This window comes from Clavelina lepadiformis, chromosome 1 (assembly GCF_947623445.1).
Source record: "Clavelina lepadiformis chromosome 1, kaClaLepa1.1, whole genome shotgun sequence".
NCBI lineage: Eukaryota > Metazoa > Chordata > Ascidiacea > Aplousobranchia > Clavelinidae > Clavelina > Clavelina lepadiformis.
The window spans coordinates 4,349,698-4,374,274 of record NC_135240.1 but is presented as its reverse complement, the minus strand read 5'-3'; the positions used below and the strand labels follow the sequence as shown (position 1 = coordinate 4,374,274).

Below are 24,577 nucleotides of genomic sequence, written 5' to 3'. Positions count from 1 at the left end.
TATTCTCGCTTTCCCATTTACATATTTCCATTTCATTTCTAGAAATTAACATATTTATTGAAGTAGGCCTAATATATCCAGGACTGAATGCTGAATCTACGACGATTCCTTGTGCACGCCATCATAGTAGCTATACAGGATTGTCGACCAACCTTGCTCAAATAAACAAAGTTTATCCAAATCCAAACCGGGTGCGCGACATTACCATTTTAACCAGGTGTGGCCGACACTGCACACACGTTTTCAATCGTTAATTACTCGAAAACTAACGTCGTAAACTGATCAGATTTTTACAGGTTAGTAGTAAAAACATCTGGCTTCCTGTATACATCGTAATTGTTAAAGTAAAAAAAGTACACATGGTGTAAATTAAGTATTTCTACAAGTGATACATTTCTAGAAGTTTTTCTTGTTACGCCGCGCCCCGCTGTGCGAAAAACCAGCTGACCGCGAGAAGAGAAGGCAAGAGAATAGTTAGTCGGGTTAGTTTGTTCGGGTTAGCCGAGGTTCTTTACCACAAGTACCATCTAACTTCATACACTCTAAAATGTGACGCTTTAAATAACATGATTAACCAAAGATAAACAGCTTTCTAAATATTAAATTTCATCTAACTGGAGAACACACAATCGCTAATTAAAATGTCGATTATATAACTTATTACAATTCACAATTACAATCGCCATAGCTATGTGCAAGAGAGGCCACACCTGGTGTAAATAGGGTTAAAATTTAATATTCAAAGGTTGCGCCCAGACTGCTGAGAATTTTCAGCAAGGAAAATGCTACATTGACTTTTTCCGAACCAGAAAATACTTGAACATAATTCAGAAAAACTCTGTTAAAATATTGGCTTTTAAAGGTTGGTGATGTTTTAGACTTTTAGAGGAATCTGTAGATAACTTGGTTAGCAGGTTCCCAGATGCAGCACTTAATAGAATATAAATTCTGGGCGATTGTTTACGAGTTTAGAATGCTATGAATACTATTCCCGCCCAGGAAGTCTCACTGTTCGTATTATTGTCGGACCGCAAACATTTTTACACACAGCATCAAAGTGTGACGGCATAATATGGCGTTTATTTGACTGCGTTTCTAGCAGGACGTGGAATGAAACTAGATCGTGGACCATCGTTTTACGCGGCTGTCTATGAACTTCTACTAAATTAAATATAACACACCACGTGATAATGAAACATCACGTGAGCAGTAAAGCGAGAGTGACATGAACGCAAGTTGCGTAATTTCATTTAATTTTTGTTTTATTGTCTTTTGTGCATAAACGTCATAGGCTACCCTAATGAAAACAACCAATAAAAACCTTCCAGGCCACAGTAAATGCAGTTTTCATAACTTTTTCATTTTAAAAAATTTTTTGACATTTTTCAGTTTAGAACTTTTCATTCTAGCTTTTTTAACTTTTCCAGTCTTCGTTTTTACGTTTTTGTTGCTAAAATTTTCAGTCTTTTTCTTTTAATAAATAAAAACATTAGTTCATGTTAGGGTAATTACCCCATAGCGGTCTCTTTGTGACAAATCGTATGATCATATTAGGAAGTTCAGAAGTTGTTTGTGCGAAGCAAAGGTTGAAGTTAGTCAGGTCTTGAACTTGGTCGGAAGTGAATTCATGACATTAGGAAACTCACCAACATGAAGTTTGTTATTTTTCTTTTTCTTCTCGTGTCAATTACAGGTGAGAAAAAATTTACAAACATTTTGTGTGTGTTAACGTCAATGTATATATAATATCCTATGTGAAGTTATGACAATGATGTGATGTTATGACAGTCTGTCAGATGACGTTAACAAAGAAATTTGATCATTAGGACTAAATATTGATGCTAATGAACCTTATATCGATGTGTGGTTATTGCTGTTTGTTTATTGTATTATCCTATACCAGCATAAACACCCGACATAGACAAATAAACGTATATTAAATTTCCAGTTGGTTAATTGTTGGCAGGGGCCATGAGCACAACATTGGGGTAAATGCTGTCGCATGACGTCGGAACTTTAAAGTGGGTGATACTGAGAAGAGATGGGGTTTATATTTATAAGCCAACATAAGAAAGCAATAAATAGCAAGGATGACTTGTTTTAGAAAGTGTTGAGCATGACCTGCCACAAGGGTCAACGCAATCAACTTCACTGCATGGCATGGCTGACCAACAAGAAATTATCAAATTAAATACAAACCTGTCTAATGAAATTGATGCATCAATTGCCATTGTGATGTAATTGTAATGAAATGTGGTGTATAGTACCTTAACCTGTAAGGTTTGCCCACTTCACTACAAAGTCTGTTTACTTGTGTATATCTTAACAGTGAACTTTGATAGACTTTAGCAATAATAACACAGGAATGACAACTGTATAATCTGATTATATTGAAGCTTCATTGAACGAATACATCAAGATCAACATTGGGACAGCTACATAATAAAGTCGACCACTTTCTAGGGTTGACTTAGTAGACTGTAACGCATTGAACAACTATGAATAATAACACACACAATATAGGCATGCACGACATTTTTGTCACGACTTAATACGATAAGCAGAGAGTAATCGATTACGTAACGCAATGCTTTGCCGATTCCGTAAACAAGTATTCTATGCGGCATTCGATTTGCAAGCAATTTTATCATCACATAATTATCACAAAATTTCTGTATTAAATCATTGTTTGCTCACAGATTATTCTTTTGTGACACTCTGGCATCGATGATTAACAGCTGCAATGGTTAGCCATTTATTGACAGACAATATGGTGTGTGTTGCTCCTTAGACAGCTGCTGCTTAAGATTCCAGTCTACATGTAAAATTTTGACTCCAGTACATTACTATAGATGTGTCGCGGTAACTTATGAGTGGAACTGTGAATATATTTCGTAACATTCATTTATTCCTCTTTGTTTTTTCTGAAGATTATCTGCAAAGCTACGTGTTGGTGCTCAAATAGTGATGTTAAGGTTTTCATTTTGTTGGTCCTGGACTAGATAAGTCTGGAAAGTTACTTGCTCAGATATTATTGGGACCAACTGTTGTAATGCAACAGCACAAAGCTGTCCTCATATGTTTTATTAATGCAATAGATTTTATAAATGTGTTAATGTTGCAAATTCCATTGTTCCATCTTTATGTTTATGCACATTGGGTTTTAGGCTGTTTAAATAAAACAAACCAACAGCAGGTAGCGATTTGTATGGGAAGATAATTACCCAGCCCACTGTGTGGCAAGCATACTGGATACAGTAGTTGCATTATCCAGTTCTATATCAATGAAAACATTTACGCCCTGTCAACACTTTATTTGCCCAGATGATAAGACTTGCTAACTGTGCATGGGAAAAGAATTGAACACCACAATATACTTTGCCTGTTTGTGGCCCGTTGCTTAACTCTGACTTCTAACTTCAGATTAGTTAAAACATTGAACAACTTCTGCTCTAGAGCTATTTCACCTACCACTGCATCTGTTTTAAGTTTTTCACATTTTCTTTAACTTCCCAATGCAGAACTCTCCGACTGTAAGAAAATTAAATGCGACAAGAAGACGACCTTCAAAGGGTGCAAACTTCGCCGTAACGGTCGTTGCTTCTGCGGGACTCGCACTGCTTGCAAAAATCCATTTCTCTACCCGAGCAGGAAAGTCTGTCGGCGCAAGACACAAAAATTAAGACGTAAGCAAATTCTTCACCTTATCAATTTTCTGAAATTAACAAAATTCGATGATTAGAAGATGTCTGTGTGAGGTTGAAACCTTGTGGAAACGACGGGATCTGCATGAGTGGGCGCAAGAACCGATACACTTGTGTTTGCAGTGGAACAGGGTATTATGGGAAGAACTGTGAGACTGGTATGTTTGAATTGATAATTTTTAATCAGCGATTTCCAACCCGGGTCTGATGGCCTCGTGCACCCTTTAAACATCATTTACATCATTCTATCTTGTTTCGAATCATGTTGTAACTTCAAATGAAACAGTTGGTTGCATATTTTCAAAAATATTGGGACGGACAATCGAAAATTTTCATGCGTGCGATAAACTTAACTGTGGTGCTTCGTCATATTCCGTCTCTCCGTGGTGATGTAATAGAAGTTCAACTATATATTTGCAATCAGTAAAATGTTAAGAATTGTTTTTTTAATTTTTCCTGATGATGTTTATAATTTTCAGAATGCCCGACTCCAAACCGGGAAAGTTCCCAATTCTGGAAATATCCACCCCAATGTGTCAGTATATAATTTGCATGGAAATGTTTCTTGCTTGCCACTGTATATTTAAGCTTGTGCATATGGCTGGTTTGTTATTCTTAAAGTTATCGTGGCCAAACCAATGCTAGAGATTTGATGCTGATTGTGAAGTTTTCTGCACGTTTCAAGTTGCCTCACAAATAGAAGGGGCGAGGCTAAAACACAAAATTGTAAATGACTTGATGCAGAGAGTGCTTCAAGATATCAACATGTGATTGAAAAATGTTTTTGAAACGGTCACAAATTCCGCTCTAAATTGTGTTGGTTTTCATTGTTCTAGCGAAAGGATGCTCTCTAAGATTGACAATGAACTGATGCTGTGACATATCACTTTAGTTAGTTGCATGTTGTTTGCGCTTCACATTTTAGTGCTATTCTTGCAGTATTACTATGAAGTTGTTGCACTTTTATAAACATTTGAGCATTCAAGTACTTCGGTTGCTTTTCCCTCTCATCAAAAATCCACGAAGAAGTGAGTTGTTGCGTTGTTTATTGAAGAGTAGTACCTCGCCACTAGTTCACAACACAGCAATTGCACAAATAGACATCTACTAGTAGAGACATTAGCATTGTCGACCACCTACAAACATATCAGCTTTATTTAAACAAAAGTCCACGGCGACCAAGTTCCAGACCCGATTTAAACGATCAAACTTAACTACAGGCAGGTAAAAATACTGTTGCAAGGCTTGCTTTCGAGTCGCCACACAGTACAGCACTGACCAAGAACACTGGTAACAAGACGCCAAGTGCATATAAAATAAGGTAATTCAGCCAAGACTGAGATCACTTCAGTTTAGTTTTGGTCTTTGATCCGGTTTGTTGAAACACGGATGAGGTCGACATCAGGTTGTCGATGTACTTCCCGAGGACCTCATTCTCCGACTTCAGTTTAAGATTTTCCTCCTTCACTGAGTCGACTCGTTGCGACAAATCCTCGAGAGTGTTCTGAAGTTCTAGAACTTGCCCAATCAGCCGAGCCTTCTCTTCAGTTTCGTCGGGATTGTCTTCTACAGATAAAACGTCACGACTCATTATAACCAGTTTCAAATACATAACTAAAAATAGTAAATTTTTAAATGCTTGAAGTTGAGATGTAAAAATAAGAGAAAGGTGGAAACTGCAACTAAGCTGCATAAGTAATGTTGGGATATAATAAAGCTGTTCTTTGATGACAAGTATTGGAAAGGACAAGGCTATCATACGGCCATTAACTTTTCTAACAGATAATCAGATGTTGAAGCAGTAACTGCATGAAGAATATGTTTTGCCTAGCGCAAATGCCATTTACGTAGATAACAGAAAAGTATCACTTTGTATCACAGAAATTGATACTGGTAGCTGGAAAGTTCGAAGTATCATTAGTTCATTACTAGAAACACTGCAACAAGCGAGTCTTATCAGATAATAATCCATACTATTACTTCATATCCATCCCATGCTTGGGCTTGCCCAAAGATGAAAATTAAAGTCGGCAGACCAACTGTGGTCATCAAATGTATTATAATATAATTATAATTGTACGTATACAATTTCAATTAAACCAACAGGAAGAATCTGGCTGCATGAACAACACAATAATAACATGATAGGTAGAAGCCACCATTGACATACATAGATACATTGAAAAATTATATAGGCTGCCACTCCTAGTTGTCACTCAAAAAACCTCAGAACAAGACATCATAGATTAATAGGATAATACAACAAATAATGGTTGAAAGCAGTGATGACCTTGTTCTGTGATGCTTCTGAAAGGTTTCTCCTGATATTTGTTAGTTCCGATCATGGTGTTGCTTTCACCTTCGCTCGTTGAATCACTGTTCAGTGAAACGTTGAACATCATTTGATCAACCATGCTACCAAGCAAAAGCGTTAAAACATTTGTAATGCTCTAACCTATATAAAAGAATAACTAAGTTTCTTATGTAATTAACAGTTTTCCAATCGTTCAACAAGCAGGCATTCTGACTGTGCAGCTGTTAAGTTACTTATCCATGTAATGGCCTGGTATACAATGTAGTTTAACACTAGAAGGACGGCAATTTTCGTATACCTAGAAGGACGGAGTGCGTCAATTGACGCAAAAGGTCAAAACGGCGCAAATCTAACGTTTTTTGTTGAGAAAACTGTGCTGTTGCTCCGAAAAAACTACTTTTATCGCATGTCCGCTACGTCCATTTTAATTAACAAAAGCAATCGCATTGAAAATACAAGCCGTCGTGCCTAAACACTTCTGTTTCACGTAACTCCTTTTTCTTATTGCACTCTTTCGGGACTTCTCTCCTGTTCTGGCGCATTGTCCCAACGAGGCTGCACTTCTTTTCCGCAAGTCGCAACGCCAGGTCAAGTGAGGTGAAAAAATTATCGCAAGTGACGTTGTAACCTCCTTGAAAAAGCGAAGCCATGAGTTTCAGTACAACGTCGGTGGGCACACTTTTTCAACGTAAGGAAAACCGTTGAATAAATATTTGTTTTCGACGTCAACTGTCAGCCAGAACTTTAGACCAAACTTGTCTGGTTTATTGGCCATATATTGGATGAACTTGCAGCGTGCCTTACACGGCAATAGTTGCTCATCCACAGTTATCTTCCACTGTGAAATGAGTGCTTTTTGGCAGATTGATATAAAACTGTTTCAAAGTTGTGAAGCGAGTGCAAATTTATCATGCAATAGATTCCTACGCCTTTCCGTCTTCAGATCGAAGCGAAGGAATCGTATGAGCTGCAGAAACCTGTCTCTTGCCATGGTTTGGGAAAACATCGGACATCCCCACGAATTCCCCCACAAACTCTTCACAGGGAAATTGCGCCCTCCTGTCACGCCACGAGCAACCACCGACCCGACGAATTTATCTAATTTATCTAACTAAGAAACTCTTACTACACTTACGCTTCGATAAACTTCAAAAATTCCGATATTAGGTTGCGTTTGTGACGAAACTACTCTGTTTTGCGGAAAAGTCGACTTGCATAGTTTGTCAACACGTTTGTTACACCCCTGTGCTGGCAGCTGTAACCTAATTCGATAAACCTGTAATTATCAGTAGAAACAAAACATTGCTCTCTATTGCGAGAACTGGTTTTTGTAGTGCAGGGCTTCCCAAACTTTTTTGCTCGCGACCCCTTTCAAACTTCTGAAGTTTTCCGCGACCCTTCACGTTTAAATTGATAAGCAGTGCGAAATATACATTAGTCATTAGTGACATTTATTGAGATGCAAAGACTGAATTCAAGCCACCAGTACTCAAAGCCTACTTACTACTTTACACATATGTAGGCTACTGCAAACAAAAAAGCACACACATTTATTCAGTGTGATTGGTCCGACTGCTTTCTGCTACAAAGCAAGTCCAGCCGTGGCTCAATATCTGTTAATGCTGGTCTCAAGGCGGTTTCTATGTTTATTAGGCTGGAAGTATATTTTGTTTTGATTGTATTTTGTACTTCGTGTAAAATTGGTATACGCTCTGCGACCCCTGAAGTTCGTTACGCGACCCCTTGCGGGGTCGCGACCCCCAGTTTGGGAAGCCCTGTTGTAGTGTGAAGTAACAATGCGTCAATTGACGCGCCCCGTCCTTCTAGGTAGTGACCACGTTAATTATCTCTACCGGTAAAATAAAAACTTCATATTCATGGGTTAGTTACATAACACTAATGTAGGAAAAGTCAGGAAATATCACGGTTGTGCGATGCCCCACTTAAAAGTTATAGATGCACTTAGGTTGAAAATGTGTCAATTGACGCGCCCCGTCCTTCTAGTGTTGAACCTGTTCAATTAAAAAAGGGTACAAAAGCATTCCAAACACAAAGTGGATTCCATTTATTCTTTATCCCCACCACGATGATGAAGAAGGATAAGATGATTGATTAGGTAGGACTTTGAAAATTATAGCCTACTATCACAAAATATGCTGACCAGGCAAATGGAAAGAAACCCTGCGCGAAAAGAAAAACGCTTTGGCGTGTCCTGAAGCCTCAAGTTTTCGTTTATTAATTAAAAATTGAGATAGTTTGATGACTCGTGCGTGCAGTTGCCACACATTACACACGGACTGACATGCCGAGCATATACATAGCCTAGCGTAGCGCCCGATAATGCTGCTATTGCGTCCACAATTCATAATTATCTAACAAAGTGCTCTGCCCAGACCGTTAATTTTGTAGTTCGCGTGCAAAATCTATTGTGCACGCACGCGCTGCAATACTTCGGCAATGTATCTTCTGATCTTACTAGCCTAGGCTCAGAGGCTCTTTGGAAGCTCACCTACAGTAAAGATATTTGTCCAATAACTTGCGTTCGGACCAAAAACAACAAAGTTCTCAGTTTGTTAGAAATAGAGCGAGCATGATTCTTGTTAAACCTGTAATTACGCTAAATTTCAAAATGGGCCCAGCCTGGCTAGGCAAAACTATGCTGTCAGTTCGAAAACTTTCTTGCCTAGCAATTGCTGTGTCACCGAAACCAATAGCAGTTCAGGCCAGCTGTCCGAGACAAGCCAATCAAAGCGATAGCAAAAGTCAGGTGACTTTTGTCATTGTTTAATAGACAAATACTGAAATTAATTCTGTCCACAAAAATCTTAAAAACATGGAGGTATTTTAACAGATAGTTTATGCTTTTGCTGATACAGAAAGCAAAAAACCTCCTTTTTTAAAATTTTTCTTTCACTACAAAATCATAATTTTGTTTTTGTTCTCCTAATCAAGTTTTCTGCAAATTTAGATAAATAATTTTGGCTGTTTGTGGATTACCGCCATTTTCAAGGAGCGGAATAATATTTAGGCTAAACACGTGGCTTTTGGAGAATCATCACTCATCAGTTGAAGGAAAAGCACTGCTGTAGGAAGACGTCTTTTTATGGATATTGCATTTATATTATGTAAAGCGTTGTCGTTTAGGAGACAAGGATGGCAGTTGCCCAATTTTTGTTACCTTACCGGCCTACTTTGTTTTCGGTGATGGTTCGATGCGAATGTTTGCAGTTTGCTCATCCAAATTGCTTCCAAAGCGAACTCCAGTTTGTAGCATGGGAAGTTCTGTTGGTTGTACACTTGTACAATATAGCCAGAGTAGAACCAGTTACAGGTAGATGAAATAGTTTGTTAGATAAAATTCACTAGTTAAGAGTTGTTCATCGTTATGGAAACGTTCTTTACTAGGCTAATTGTGGTGGTTAGTTTTGCTTTGATTACGTTGACGTTGTTGTTGGTTTTGTTTCTGCAACAAAATTGTTTGTTTCCCCATCAGTTGTGCGTTTAGTGTTCAATTTTTGGCAAAGTCTTTATCAAAGTATAAGTTTTACATGAATTTCCGCAAATGCATGCTGGTAGCCTTTAAATGCGGGAGTTATAGTTTAATGGAGTTATATACATTTAGCTCATCAGCTTTGCCGTATAGACTGTGTAGTAGTTTAACAAAGTGCGCAGGTTAGGTTACCAGCTACCTTAAAGCTTTAAACCGAGTACTTTAAGGTTGCTGATGCCAACCCATAAACTATAGAGATGTTTTCAACGTAGTCATTTCTAGTTATAGACTGTATCAGGCTCAGTTGTTGTAAGCTGTAACTCTACACAGCCTTATGGCAAGCAGTACTTTGTATTGCTTTTTGAAGATAAGATGTTATTGTGCTACTCAAAGAAGCTATAAACGCTCATTGTATGAAGTCTTACTACCTGCAGTTTGATCACTTTTTGGTTGGATGTCGCGCTCCAATTCTTCAAACAATCACCCAACCACTTTAAGGTAGGCTGTTAGGTGTAGCACCTAATATGCCCCTCTGTGATGTCAACCTTTTACCGTTAGCAAGTACATTGCCAGTTTGTGGTCGTCAAGGTTTAAAGATATACAAGCAGGAGCCGGAATTGTTTTACTTTATTGACATGCTGGTATTACCTCATCCAGATTACAGAATCGTACGTATTATCAAATTTATTGTGGCTGTAGGCTGGTAATTGTAAATATATTGGGTTCCTTTAGTTCCTGTGGTTATTTAGGTTGGGGTATGGGTAGCTGTGGTATCTTGATTGCCTGTTTTTTTGGCTAATTAGCACTTGCAGGCATGATACCATTTGGATGGTATACCGTTACAATTTTGAGACTCAATATATGCGATTACTACAATATTCTAGGCCTTAAATATTGGCTAAAGAACTAGGGCTAGCAATATAGCCATTTCTTTTTAGCTGTTAGACTGATGGCATCAGCTGTTAGCTGCTATGGTCTCTAATTACCATGTCATATTGTTGTTATGAGCTCTTAGCCGCCCAAATTTTTCTAGCCCTATTAAGGACATAGCTGGGAAGTGCTACATTTCATATTATTGACATAGTTCTGCTGTAAAGACCCTTACAGCCTGCTTCATACTAGAAAGTCGGCTAAGTAGGCTTCTGATAAATTTTTTTTTAGAATAGGTAGATTGTATTTGTTAAGTTCACAGATAGAGTACCATAAAAATGTTGGATAACCCAGTGCACTTAGGGAAACTGTCCTAAACTTACAATTGCTTTTATCTTTCTACATCTATTGCGTTATCTACATCAACGCAATGTTTTTGTAAATAAGTGAGAGATCATCATCATCATCATGGCGCCATCAAAGTCTGTGGCTCGAAAGACTCGGCAAATATCTGAGTGTGATAATAAACTTAACCCCAAACTTTTGGTGAAGAAATGTTTAATTGAGAAGTCTAAAGTTGAAATTGAAGACATAGACTATCTCCTAAAGGGCCAAGATAGGGTCATATTATCTGCGCTCCCTGATTGGTTCCACTTCGATAAAAATCGACATTGTGGGTGGAATAGTATCTCTGATTCACCTCCAGATGTGCCTACTGTTTCAAGAGATTTCTATGATCTGAAGATTGTGGACACCTTTTCACTTGCTGCCGGCAAGACAAAGGGACAATATTCCTTTATTAAGAAAGAAAATGAAGACACACAAGATGTGTAAGTTATGATTTTTCATTTGTTGGTGCAGAAATTTCAAAACCACAGTGTGTAAGGAAATGTTCCTTAACACAAGCCATTTTGTGCATACTTTCTATTAATTTATCAAATAACCGAACATGATTTGTTTTAGATTCCAGCAAAATGAAGTCAATTGGCGTCAACATGACAACAATGAAATCTTATTTACCTGCAGTCGTGTTGAAACCCCTGAAGGTTTGTGAAGAATTTTAGTTTTCCTCTGGAAGAAATCTTGCAAGATAATTTAAAATAAGTTTTGACACAATAATGCCAGTTTTAGACAAGTCAGAAGTTAGTTCATCTAAAGGAAACAAGTTTTCAAACGGTTTAAGGGTCTAAGAAAGCTTTACTTAATCTGTCTCTATATATACCTTGCTGCCCTGTCTTTTGCTGAGCTGTTTTTTAATACTTTTTTGACTCGCTTATCATAATTTCAATAAAAGTGATCGTTAAAGTTTTTGGCTTCGTTGTTTTGTACTTAAAACTATTAACGTCTCACCTGTGGTTAATTTTGGTTCATTCATTATAATTGCATTAAGTTATTACTACATTAACAATGTTCTACAATCTACATGATGTCACTTGCCCAAAGTCAAATTTGACACATTTTCTGTTTTGTCTTTAAAATTAAAGAATAGGATACAGATGTGAATGAATATAGGCTTTAAGTGTCCGAATTACATAATGCCAGTAAAAATATGTATGCTGTATGCATAGGAACATGGGAAAAGGCAAAGGTTAATTTACTCCAAAAAGCATTATGCAGCTGAATTTTTGACACATTTACTACGCTTTCTTATTCTGCATAGGTTTAGTCTTTAATCTAGCATCATGCATTGAAATAATATATAACATGGTTTGGTTGTTCTTTTGCGTTGTATAAAGCCCCTATGAGGTAGATCCAAGATGAGAAATTTTATCATTTAGCCCTCTAGTGTTTATCAGTTTGCCCTCTAGTGTATGGTTGCCATACGTCCGGATTTCCCCGGACATGTCCGGAATTTTAGTGTTCAAACTGCGTCCGGGGGGGGAATTCCAAAATATGCTTAAATGTCTGGAATTTTTTTAAATTGTTTGTTGCGTTACGGGTAATAATTTCATTGTTACGTCATAAACGACAATACAGCGCTCTATTTGGGATACAATGATACATGGATGACTGGAGCTGGGCTAGTAGCTGAAGGCCTTATATCTTGGTCGATATTGCAAAATTTAGAACATGTCTGAAACGATAAGAGCGTATATTCGCTGAAGAAAATTATAAAGCAGTGAAAGCAGTAAAAAAATAGCTCAACAAGAAGTCTGTTGCAGACCAAATGAGAATACCAAGGAAATTGTCGTTTGTTTAATGCTTAATGATTTCGAAGTGGGGCGCGGGTTTTGTTCGCACCGTCAAGGTAGGGCGCCTCTCCATAAGTTTTAGAACCCCTGTTCTAGTTGAAGATGCGAGCTGAATATGTTAAGTGCTAAAATTTAATTTTGTTATTGTTTTACTGTAGAATATGGCTAAGCGAAAATTTAAATTAACGGATGAAATGCAAGCAAAACATCCATGCTTCAGAAAGGGTAGAAATGAATGGGAAGCAGAGTGTTTAGTTTGCAAACCGGGAACATACATCTCAATTTCACACAGACAGACAATGTGTTCATATCTCATTTTAAAAACCGCTAGTGGGCACTAAAGAGTGTCCGGATTTTAGGACACGAAAATATGGTAACCCTACTCTAGTGGCTAGAACGGGAAGTGAGAAATATCTTTAGCTCAGATAGTCGTGTTGCTGCTTGACAATGATCGGACGAATGAAACTTTGCATTTTATACAATCAAAATCCCCGTGCTGCTTAGAAAATCTTTTCTTGAAGGAAAGTTTTTTCAATCTTTTTCTTTTTGTTTACGAGCTTCATCATCCTGCAGATTGTTGGCGCAAGATTTGTTTCTAAGTTACAAATATTCTGTTTTTCCTCCGATCCATGTCGTGATTGCCTCGACCTTACAATGACTAGGGATGCACAATACAGAATACCTGGCTATTCTAGAATATTCTAGAATACTTAATTTCGAATCCAGAATTTCGAATCTGTTCTGAAATTACGCGGCAATTTTTTCTAGGCAATTTTTTCCAAATAATAACGAACAAAAAGCAAAAATATTTGTACATTATTTTGAATTGTATTAGTATCACATGACAAACAGTATAACATATGCGAAATCAAGCATCATACGATTCACATTCAAGCATAGAGCCGTGTAGTTCTTGCCACCTGCACTACCAACAGTCTTAATACCATACTTTTCCGAGGTAACACATTTACACATCGAATCATAGAATTAATCAAGAAGTTGCTTGTTGCAATGTAGAATATTCAGTGCTTCTAAGTGACTTTCGGTAAGTCGAGATCTCAGGACGGTTGCAGTTAGCCCTGCGCTGGAGAAGCACTTTTCTGATGCTGCAGATGATGCTGGCAGCGAAAGGTATTTCTGGCAAATGTTGTACAACATAGGGAATTATTTTTTTTTTAAGTTCCAATACTCCAACACGTCTGTTTTATTGGAGTTCTCTTTTAGGTAGGCTGAAACCTCATTAGTTACAATAGTGTCAATGTCAGCTCCCTCATCATCTGCATCTTCTTGGTTGCTTTGTTGCACCTCCATTCCTAAATTAAACAAATTTTCCATCATGGAAACAGAACTGGTGGTGCTGTCGCCAACAGGAATGGGATTATGGGGTGGTCTATCACTGCTATGGTTGTGTCAGAAATCATTTCTGATTTTAAATGCAGGCGAACTCTTGTTGCATGATGCGGTTTAAAATACTTTTCTTTGTATGCTGGGTGAAGCCATGTTGCCATATCAAATAAAGATGGAAATGGAACATCATGAGATGCAACAGCAAAGTCAAATCTGCATTCTATAGCAGATTTAATCTTTTGTCTAAATGCAGAAATATGCACACTAGCACTGCTTGTAGAGAAGGAGCTTGAGTAGTTACTCAACAGCCCTTTAATTAATGGTATAATGGCTGCAGTTGTCACATATTTATCTCCTTCAATAAAGTCACTGGCCACCTTTATAGGTAACAGTTCTTCCACGAGTCCTTGGACTGTTGTAATTCCTACTGGTGTTGTTCCTACTTCCTACTGTTGTTATTTGCGCTTGCAGAGAGACTGCCTTCAATTCCGCTGATATTTAAGAACACATGCTTTTTCTTCAAGTGCTTCAACAGACTGCCAGTAATGTTGCAATATGATAAAATTGCCTTGCAATGGCGACAAACCACGCTATTCTTTTCATCTGACTTACAAAAATGTTCCCACACGCTGGAACTTTTTTTCGCCCACGACCAGTCGACATGACGCAGTGATAATTAATAGATTACCTTATTCCTCTACACTTACATACTGTCTACTGCTTACTTGTTTATGAATCTCAAGCGCATGGTTGGTGAGTGAATCAATGCGCGCGTGACTGCACTGTACAGCACACGTAATGAATCATTCGCCCGCACACACATGCAGCGCGTGCAAACTTCAGCTTTTTGTTGGCTTCATCGTTTTGCGTTACGGATGATTGAACTAAAATGTAGGCAGGACAAATTATTTACTCGTACTGGAACGCACTGCGTGTCTGCAGTTCTGATAACTGCGTGAACCCTATGAAGGAAGAAAATAGGCGCTTGGAACAAACAGTCTATGAAGAAAAAAGGCGGCGCGCAAGACGGAAAATATCAACTTTACATTTGTTTAACGTCGCACACTGTTCATTTAACAGATTTATTTTCGAATCCTGATATCAGAAAATAAACTGCAAATAAGATTCGAATACATTGAGATTCGAATCTCTAAGATTCGATATTCTGTATTGTGCATCCCTAACAATGACTCGACTATTTCAAGCAATGTCAAGTTATTGGCTGACTTATGACATCTTTCCTCAATGTTGTGATGATTTGGATTAATTTGTACAGTGCAATTGCCTGAATGGGCTGTCTCTCACTTTCTGTTTCAAGGCTTCAAGTTAACGGTTAAAGTTTTCTAACAAAAGTAGTTGCTGCCATGTTGTGACTTCGAACAAAATCTTCCGAGTAAAATGACCAAATATATTTGTGACATGTCCAACAAAAATCATTGACTTTTGGGGAAGTTGTTTTCAACTAGTCAGCAACGTACTTGACTGTTAACAACGATGTTTCCTGTTGTAATTTAAGGGTAATTTTTACTGTTAAAATACTAATTAAAACGTTTGATTTGCGCCTTAAACTTACTGTGTTGGGGCGTGATATGAAAATGTTGCAGATGTCGTGCGAAGGTTTGGCTGAAAGCTAATATCAAAGTCTAATTATTTTGAACAGCAATATTATGGTTTTGCCATTTTTCACAATTACCCGCAATACAATAAAAAATTGCGAAATACACATCAAGTCCGATTCAACCAAAATGAGCAGGGACCCACTTTAAATTTTCTTCGCAGTAAGAAAAATGAAATGTTACCAAAAACTGTCAACTTAGGACTTATTTCAACAGAAACATCGTCGGGTCAAAGTTCTTCTTGTCTATTTAGTCACTTGTTATCAAAGTTAAAACATAGTTTGGTACAAAATCTAAATATGAGTTTTGGTGTAAAATATTCACACTCGTTATCATAGAAAAACAAACAGAATGTGGGGATGTTGCTGTATCCTACATTTAACCACACCACAAAGGTATTCCGGCCCACCGGAATCTGATGATTTCATCTGAACAAGTTTTGCTGCTTCATTGATTTCACGTCAATAACAAGTTTTTTGTAAGAGCTTTAACCGGTCCCATGCTGCTTGAGCTCAGTATCAGACCAAAAAGTTCAAAAAGAATCAAAGAACAAAAAGTTCAATAACTTAGTGGTTGATTTCTTTTGGGAAATGTGTGGATGGAGAACAAGACAGTTAAATTTATAACAAACGCCACATACTAGAATTTCCTGTTTTTCTGCAGCAAACTCTTCATCTTGGATGCAATGTGCAGAGGTGGTGCCAGTGGTAATAAAATGACGTTGAGTAAATTGCAAAATGTCAGCCGGTTCGTTGCGTTTAGCAAATAAATTTACGCATTATCTTTCTTAGACAGACACATTGATAGCTTAGTGGGCTGATGCGTAGTTGCTTTGATAATCACTTTCATTTGTCTTCTTCACAAAGTTTTATACCAAAGATAAGTGACGGTTTTTCATTAGATATTGCGGAAAAGGAGCAAATTTGGTAAAATAACGGTCGACTATTTTTAAAGGCAATTATCGCCATAAATTGCTGTAGCTTTGACATATTGCGGATGATGTTATCCAAATTGCAATCGAAGTGGTTGCTAATGTCACATGATGTCATAGATGTTCTTAGTGTGGGTAATCCCCAGTTATGCATAGGGGTTGCGAGGAATGTTCAACAAAACATTTCACCACCAACTTTCAACACTGCTCACAGCAAAGTTAGAAGCGTTTGTTTGTTGGGATAACAACAAATCCTAGGGCTAAATTTCATAATCTTTTATAGAATCTATACATTTAACGGGTTTGGTTCATTAATCGACATTCGTTATTAAAACAAACTTGCATTTTATATATTTCCCATGTTTCTTGTCCATGTTCTCAGATAATGGTGATGATGTGAAACCAGCATGGAATTTGCCGAGTCAGGCTCATAGTAGTAGCGACGTCACTTCGATCTTCAGCAGTTCGTTGCTGGATGATTTGTTGGATGCGGAGACGAAAGCTCTTGAGGAGCGGCCACTCTCCATCTTGAAGCAACATCCGGAAGATTCGATCAAGTACAGGACACCTTCCAGCCAGGCAAGCTACGTCAAAACATTACAAACTGCATTGAAAGAGCGACAGCATGTGGTTGAAAAACCCGTTGACGCAAACAAAGGTAGACTTTGATTTCTTTTTTCACATTTTCTGAAATAATAGAAGTTGTAAATCATTCAAAACTGGTTTGTTTGCAGCCCTAATTAAGCTTTAAATGGATCTCTTTCATCTGCAGTCAATTGTCCTCTTGTGGACGACCTTGTGCAAATCAGGCCGAGTAAGAAAAAGTCATCATTTATCTTCGGCAAAAGCGAAGTTAAGAAGTCAACGAAACAAACTCTTGTGTTGAAGCCGACCTTTAACCTGGCAAGAGTTCGAAGCAGCTTGCAGAAGACCCACAACAGCAAGATCAGGAGAAACCTTGACATGAAAGTTGTCAAGTCGACCGAGTCAAATGTTTTGCAAACAAAGAAGCAATTTAAGGTTGGATGTCGCGCTCCAATGCTTCAAACAATCACGTTACGCATGGCTGACTCTGCGCTCACAGCGCTGCATGTTGCGTATCCAAGAAACAGATTGATGAAGTATGAAGAGTTCCTTGCCAGCCCAGCCAGCCATAACCGGACAGGACCGGTTGAGAAGACTGCAAACAAACTGGACACATACCTGCTTCCACATAGAAACATTAGAAAAAGAATCAACTCGTCTCTTCTGGTTAGTTCCGAACCCTCGTATAAAAAAGCAAAGTTGCACACGAAGAAATTGTTCAAACATGTGACCTTACACAAAACGAAACGCAGCTTCTTGGTGACAATATCGTCGAAAATTGCCGACTTTGCCCTAACTGCGCTTGACCTGACCTTAAATAATGTTGAAGTATCACATCAGGTGGATCCCCCATTGCTACCACCAGTCACTTTTCCGGGAGATGATTTTAATGAACTTGTTTCATGTGATAAATCACCGGTAATTGTTTATCATGGTTCACGTGAACCATCATCCCAACTTCATAAATCGCCTTCATATGATAGTTCACCATCACGTGATAGACTTCCATCATTGTCGTCTGTCAGCAGCCCAGTGCAACCACCACAAGATGTCAGCATGGCGCATACATACACGTATTATAGTTACAGACCAATGGGTGAGTTTTTGATTCATGAACTCGACATTGTTCATGAGATGATGATCTTGACATTGTTAAGATGGAAGCATCTTGAGGAAGATTCGCCGGAGGATGAAGTCGCTCCATCCCCCCTCACTGGTTGTCATCATCTCCAGATATTTAGTCTATCAAGCGAAAGTGCACAGGTGAGTCCACACATGTTGTCCAAAGCTGGGGACCTTCAATTAATTGATGGATGTTTCAGTGCCAAGTCGAAATGTTTGAGATATCGGCAGAAACACTTCTTTCATCTTCCTGTGATTCTGTCTCGTGGCAAAACTCGCCGGGATTCCTGGAAGTTAAAATTGGTTAAGGTGAGATATTTCCTCTATCTCCGACTTTATTGACTCGGTTAACGTTTTTGTGCAAGTGCTTAAAGTTCCGTAAAATTTTAGTATAAACTGAGGTGGATTGAAAGTGAGGGTGGTGGGGGGATTACCCTTCTTCCTAAGGCTTATCACATCCCTGATGATGTCATCTTGGTCAAGTGTCAGCCGGTGAACAAAGTAAGTTGAATCATCGATTGTTTTCTTATAAATGATCGATGACATCATTAATAATAATTTCTTGCAGAGCTTGTCGAGTCTGACGTGTGCCAGAGTCCGTGAATATGAAAGCCGTGGCAACCAATCAAAGAAGAACAAAGTGAGTCTCTGCTCGTGGCAGCGAGTCATTTACTGTAATGTTGAGAGTTAATCAGCAGATTGTGTTCTTTGATTCAGCCAAAACCCTGATCTTTTGTTAAAATTGCTGACAAACTATCTCGGGTTTTTGTTCCAGAATGTTCCAGCACCTGAGCACCGCCAGAGCAACAACATGGCTATGTCTATGTTCCAGGTCTCTCTCTTGTTGTTGATGACGTCATTAATGATGTCATTGTGCAACTTCTTGACTCTCTTCTCTTTCAGGGTGAAGTCAGCGGCGAGATCATCAACTGCAAACCGCGATCGAGTCTTGGTGAGGTGCACAAGGGGATTCTCATCGTTCGTGTGACAAAGAGAGGCGACAAAAGTAAGAAATATCTACCTCATCTCTCTCTCTCTCTCTCTCTCTCTCTCTTTACCCGTCTCTCTCGTTGCAGAAGGCAAAGATTGCATTTTGGCAAAAATCTTATCACTGTGTAAATGGGGGGACAGAGCTGACGACGTCATCGCTACCATCGTGAAAAGCCACAGTGAACTTCAGGTAATAGACATCATATATCCACGCTTCTATGCCACGCCAAATGTTTATTTATCCCCAGACCATGCAGAGAGGGAAATATATTCGAACCAACGTTGATAATTATCTGGTTGAAGTGCTTCGTGTCCCATTAAATCGCATTATTATGTCACTATCGCGTGAAGCTCGGATGAAATTGACTTTTAACACCTGGCAGTCAGTTCCACTGGTAAGTCCTTATGAGCTGTGAAGTGTATCCCAGCGGTCAGTGCACTTTTGTTTTTATCGATCGTGTACTTTGAAACTCAAAGAGTGGTTTGATGACGTCATCAGGTGAAGGTGAGCGAAAGAATGAAGTCGAACAGCGGCATCTCGTTCGACCGACACATCAACTTTGCAAAAGTCATCAAGAACCTGCTCGATCTGGACAAGGTCATGACCAGCGGCAGCACCGAGTACTGGTCGAGAAACGATTGCAGGTTCGAGATGAAGTTCCTCGAAGTTGATGACCTGGACCCGGCTGCCAGCGCGGCAAAATCAGGGAAAGCCCCCAAATATAAGATGCCAAATTTCGTGAAGATTAACAATGGCAATGACTCAGCAGATAAAGGTAACCTACGAGGTGTGGATTCATCAGTAGGTGAAGGTGCTTTGCTGGGGGGTGCCAATGGGGATGAGGGGGTGCAGATTGGGAATGTCATCGAACCGGTGAAGAAGTTTGAGGTGGGGAGGATTGGCTGCCTGAATCCGGCGACTTCTTCGTTGTTCCACGAGAAGCAAAGCCCTCTGCAGCTCTCCTTGAACAAGATGGCGGCTGAAAAGCCCAGGTCGATTGTTGCCAAGTCTAAACCGATCTTATTAACAGAGAAACAAAAACTGACAAAGGAGGCCATAATGTCTACCCTTGTCCCTCCTGCTGCCGCATTTGGGCGATCCCATTCACCTGGTGTCACTATTTTCCCAAGCGATAAATCGACAAAGGTTGATCCCAATGATACATTCATGGCAGTGCCGATAAAGTTGGTGTCAAGTTCATCGATGACTTCCCCGTGCCTTGTCATGTGTACGACACTCAACGATACCCCGGCTAGCAACAGCGCCACCGTGCAGTCCCAAGCGAAGTCAGCTTCCACCACCGCAGTGAGCTCTTCCGGAAAGTTTTTGAACGCTGGACGTCCCCCAGTGGTCAACGTTCCACTTCCAAGCATGACGAGCGTTCTACCTGTCACTTCCCTCAAGCTGGTCACCACGGGCAACAGCAGCTTGTACCTAGCCAATGGGAATGTCCAGGTGGGAGCGGTTATATCGAACCCGGCCCCTTCGGTCAAGCCAGAGCCTGGCTTGCTTAATTACAACACTGCCACTGGGGGCAGGCAGGGGTTTATTACAAAAACGACTCACACACGTCCGACACAAGGATCTTTGGAAGTCATTTTCCCTCCTGTTGCCAAGCAACTGCTTCCGTCAACAACTGACATGATTGTGATGTCACAACCTAATGAAAATATTTCCTCTGCAGCAAAACCAATAACAAGTGTTGTCTCACAAAGCTCGATTGCAAAATATTCTTTGCCGCTACGATCAAAGCGTTCCGCCCCAATTGCTACCAAAGTGGTGCTGGTGAAGCCCATCGTGAAGAAATTGTCAACTGGCTTCCCATATTCAAATACATCTCAACTCCAAACCAACACCGCTTTGAGTAAAAATCAAATGGTCACCCTGCAACCTCATGAGAAGTCGACTCTGGTAACATCTCAGGGGATTTCCCTGCTTCCCACTGTCACCCCGAGCATGAACCGAGCCCCAGCTGGGTCGACAATGTTCGTAAAATTCTGCACCCCAACTTTAGGTGGTAAGCAAACAAGGTTGATAGCGCCTCGAGTGAGCAAAACGCCAATTAGGGTCGTCATTTCTTCGCCACTTGGAAAGGTTGGTGCTTCATAGTGCATTGTTTGCAAACAAAGAACGTTAATTAAACCGGTTATGACGTCGCTAATTGATCCCTTCTGTAGTTGCATGTTTGTGTTGACAGATGCCAGCACCAAGTCAAATGTTTGCGGCGACGTCGTCCGGTGTGATGTCATCAAGTGAGATGACATCTTCAAGTAAGTTACTTCAATCACCAATAGCTTTACCCCAAGATGGTGTTAAAGATGCAGAGATCGATAATGGCCATGACGAATCCGATAACCGATCAACCATGACGACCACTTCCGCACTTCATTCATCTTATACGACTGTGATGTCACGATTTGACAATGACGACCATCCCGTAACTTCTGTTGATCAGTCAGGGGAATCACCGACTTCCAAAGACTATTCGACTGTCATAGACATCAAAACTAACAAAAATGTTGGTGATCGGTCATCGTCATCCGAGCAGCAGACAACCAGTGACCTCACCGTTGATCTTGGGAATTCCCCTTTGATTCGGACGACCGAGCAACCACCACCAGGTGGCGTTCAAGCAGCAAACAGCGCTCCGTGTGACAGGGCCTGTGCGGAGATGAGCCGTCGTGATCTTGAAATGACTCCATCCTCTCGTCCTGGTGACTCCCGTGATGCGGAAGATCTTGAAGATGAGCTGATAGACGTCGTGGAGGAGGACGACTCGCATCTCGGTAATTTCTTGCATTCATGTCCATGTTAACATTCCACGATTCGTGATTTATCGACTTTGCAACAAACAAAATTGCTTCATATGAAAAACTCTGCTTTGTTTCGCCTGATCACGATTTTAATTCATGCAAATTCATATGGTCAAGTGACGTCACGTGACATCTTGTCGCATGATCAGTTGAGTCAAGCGGAAAGTCTCACGAGTCAGGACGAGGAAAGTATCGACTTATCTGAAGTCACTCCTGGGTTAACAGACGTAAGCAATGCATGTTTGTGACATCATACTAGCGATCCAGCAATGAGTCATCTCATATATGCAGAGCGACGATGAGGTCGACATTTGTGGAGAGATCATGGATCGGCGGTTAAGTGAAGATATCACGTTAACACGGAAGCAATCGTGAGTGCGATCATGATATGCTTCTTATCACAATCGTTTGTAAATCTCATCACATTTGCTTTTTTCAGTTCGACGAAGCCATCGGAGTCAAACTTCAGACCTGTCATGAATGGTGAGTAAATTGTTCATTTCTCTTCTCTCATCCACTTTACCAACATCTTGTTCAGAGTGCGAGAGAGACCACCATGACTTCAAGAAGATAGTGAGCAGGACAAAGGAAAGAATCCGAAGAGATAATCTTAAGAAAAGGTTTGTACCTTCCTCTCATTCAGTTTATACCCCACATCGCACCTTCACCCTTCACTTCATTTTTAGCCTCATGTCGCTGAATAATTCGCTGCTGGCTCCCTTGCCCAAGATATCAGTGCAGGGAGTGCTGGACCGGGTGAGCCACCTCAGCACTAGGCTTGTGCCGAAGATTTTCTTGTTCATTCTCTTCTTCCCGCAGGCGATCAAGGACTGCAATGAATTGAAGAAGAAGGAAATGTTGCTGATGCCGGCCTTACAAGCTCTTCGTCTCCAACGGACTTGCCTCACCCGCTACCTCAAACTCATCCGACCCGGATCAAGTGAGTTGTCATCGTAATTTATGATTTCTATGGACCACTATCACGTGCGCCTTGCAGGAAAAGTTTCCTCTGATAAGATCCGAGAAGAATCTCAGCTCTTGGTCAAGTGCAGGGAGGATGTTGATGAAAAACTAACAGCGATGAGTGAGTTTGAGCAACAAACACGAATGTAAGGACGTTCCACGTAATTGTGACGTAAGTGCATCTGCGTTTTCGATAACAAAATGTTCTGAAATCAGCATTTCGAATCCAAACAAGCTGGTCGTAAATGACGTCTTCAATGCTGTCCCCGTCGAGAATACGTCCGAGGGAGATCCCCAACACAGTGATGAGATCATCAATTTTTCTGACGTTGTTAGTTGATTTTTGTGACGTTGTCCGTTATTACGTAATTGTTGTTTTTTTCTATTTTGACTAACTTTATCACGTGATAGCTCGTTGTTTAAATTATATTTTTAATAAACATCTTATAAATGAGAATAAAAATATCACTGTTAAATTTAACCGTATTTCTTTGACTAGAGGGCGCTCTTAAAATTGACTGCACTGAACAATCTCAATCGTACGACTCACGTATTAAATTCTTAAAAGTATAAAACTGTCGACAAATTAAACTCAAGTATTGAGCGTAATAACCGACAAACAAGATCAGCAACACTGGTTGCAATGCACTCGGTCCCTATCTCTGTACCAGTTATTTTCACATTCTTTACAGCAGTGATTATTTTATTTTTGTTGCTGTGTTTCCGCAAAGTTCAACTCGGCCGAAGAATAGAAACAATCAATGCAAGTTGTGTCCTCATTGAATATTGTCTGAGCATTTTAGAAATTCCAGCCCAAACACTCCTGAGCATAACCCGGCCTCTATCTGGAAACTTTATTTGCTGATAAGAAAATATGTGTCCGGCTTGTTGAGCTGACTCAGTTTGCGATCTCATGTGGTTGGTGACTTCTTACACAAAGTTCCGGCTTTGATTCAGCGATTTACTGAAACAATTCAATCTAAGTCAAATCAATCGATATGCGAAATATGTTGTACAAAAATCTAAAAATACCGATTCTGTCAACAAAAATTTTTTAGAATTTTTACAAATTTTCTGCTGCGCATTTGTAAAAACTAGATTTTAAATCACAGAACTAGTCGGGTCAAATTATGCGAGAAACATGCGCTTCATGGCGCGCTCAGCTTCAACGAGTGATTTGCAACTTCTGCTGCGGGACATCAAAGCACTTTGTTTTCTCCGCATTAAATCTCGGTCACACATTCATGGCAAAGTTATCTTGAGCAGAAGTCTTATGACGTCATGTTGTAAATGTTTGTGTCTTTGCAGAAGAATTTAATCAGGAGCGGCGGAAACTTTGGTCGACGTGAATTTGAAAATATCGATATTCCTTGATGAGGCTAATTCTTCGCTCGGCTGCGTCCTTTTAATTTTAATCGCAACTTGCTTCTGTTTTCATTCGCAAAAAGCTTTCCGAAAGTTCGATCCTTCAATTGTCTAAATTATCTTCTAATCTCGGCGCAGTGACAAAGAGGGATTATTACGACACAGATCGGTTGTAAAGAAGCGAATTACGTAATTAAAATTTGAAGCGCTGCAAGTTGATTTAGGGCCGGTTCACCCAGGTTTGGTTCGTATTTAAAGGAGCTCACCTCGGCGC

At 39.7% G+C, this 24,577-nt stretch overlaps 3 protein-coding genes across 4 annotated transcripts; 2 read left to right on the top strand and 1 right to left on the bottom strand.

The window, feature by feature from the left end:
• The first annotated feature begins 1,532 nt into the window (after window positions 1–1,532).
• Window positions 1,533–4,692, top strand: LOC143462490 (uncharacterized). 2 transcript variants are annotated; one of them, XM_076960693.1, is made up of 4 exons: window positions 1,533–1,693; window positions 3,522–3,686; window positions 3,746–3,862; window positions 4,184–4,692. In XM_076960693.1, the coding sequence occupies exons 1-4, from the start codon at window positions 1,651–1,653 to the stop codon at window positions 4,249–4,251; spliced, it is 393 nt and encodes a 130-aa protein (XP_076816808.1). In that variant the 5' UTR covers window positions 1,533–1,650; the 3' UTR covers window positions 4,252–4,692. The 2 variants fall into 2 exon arrangements, with proteins under 2 accessions (XP_076816808.1, XP_076816800.1); XM_076960685.1 differs by having other exon boundaries at window positions 3,743–3,862.
• Window positions 4,693–4,733: 41 nt separating this feature from the next.
• LOC143462507 (short coiled-coil protein B-like) lies at window positions 4,734–6,184 on the bottom strand. The gene is made up of 2 exons (XM_076960705.1): window positions 5,995–6,184; window positions 4,734–5,270 (listed from the first exon to the last, which is right to left on the bottom strand). Exons 1-2 carry the CDS (start codon window positions 6,116–6,118, stop codon window positions 5,047–5,049), a joined length of 348 nt encoding a protein of 115 aa, XP_076816820.1. The 5' UTR covers window positions 6,119–6,184; the 3' UTR covers window positions 4,734–5,046.
• Window positions 6,185–9,112: 2,928 nt separating this feature from the next.
• On the top strand, window positions 9,113–23,705 carry LOC143452447 (uncharacterized). Its single transcript, XM_076953429.1, has 22 exons — window positions 9,113–11,208; window positions 11,342–11,424; window positions 16,847–17,122; window positions 17,237–18,145; window positions 18,207–18,312; window positions 18,372–18,480; window positions 18,562–18,672; window positions 18,740–18,811; window positions 18,947–19,003; window positions 19,075–19,177; window positions 19,248–19,351; window positions 19,410–19,556; window positions 19,661–21,256; window positions 21,360–21,948; window positions 22,093–22,202; window positions 22,267–22,346; window positions 22,415–22,458; window positions 22,514–22,595; window positions 22,662–22,731; window positions 22,795–22,915; window positions 22,973–23,084; window positions 23,155–23,705. Exons 1-22 carry the CDS (start codon window positions 10,847–10,849, stop codon window positions 23,276–23,278), a joined length of 5,367 nt encoding a protein of 1,788 aa, XP_076809544.1. The 5' UTR covers window positions 9,113–10,846; the 3' UTR covers window positions 23,279–23,705.
• Window positions 23,706–24,577: the final 872 nt, after the last annotated feature.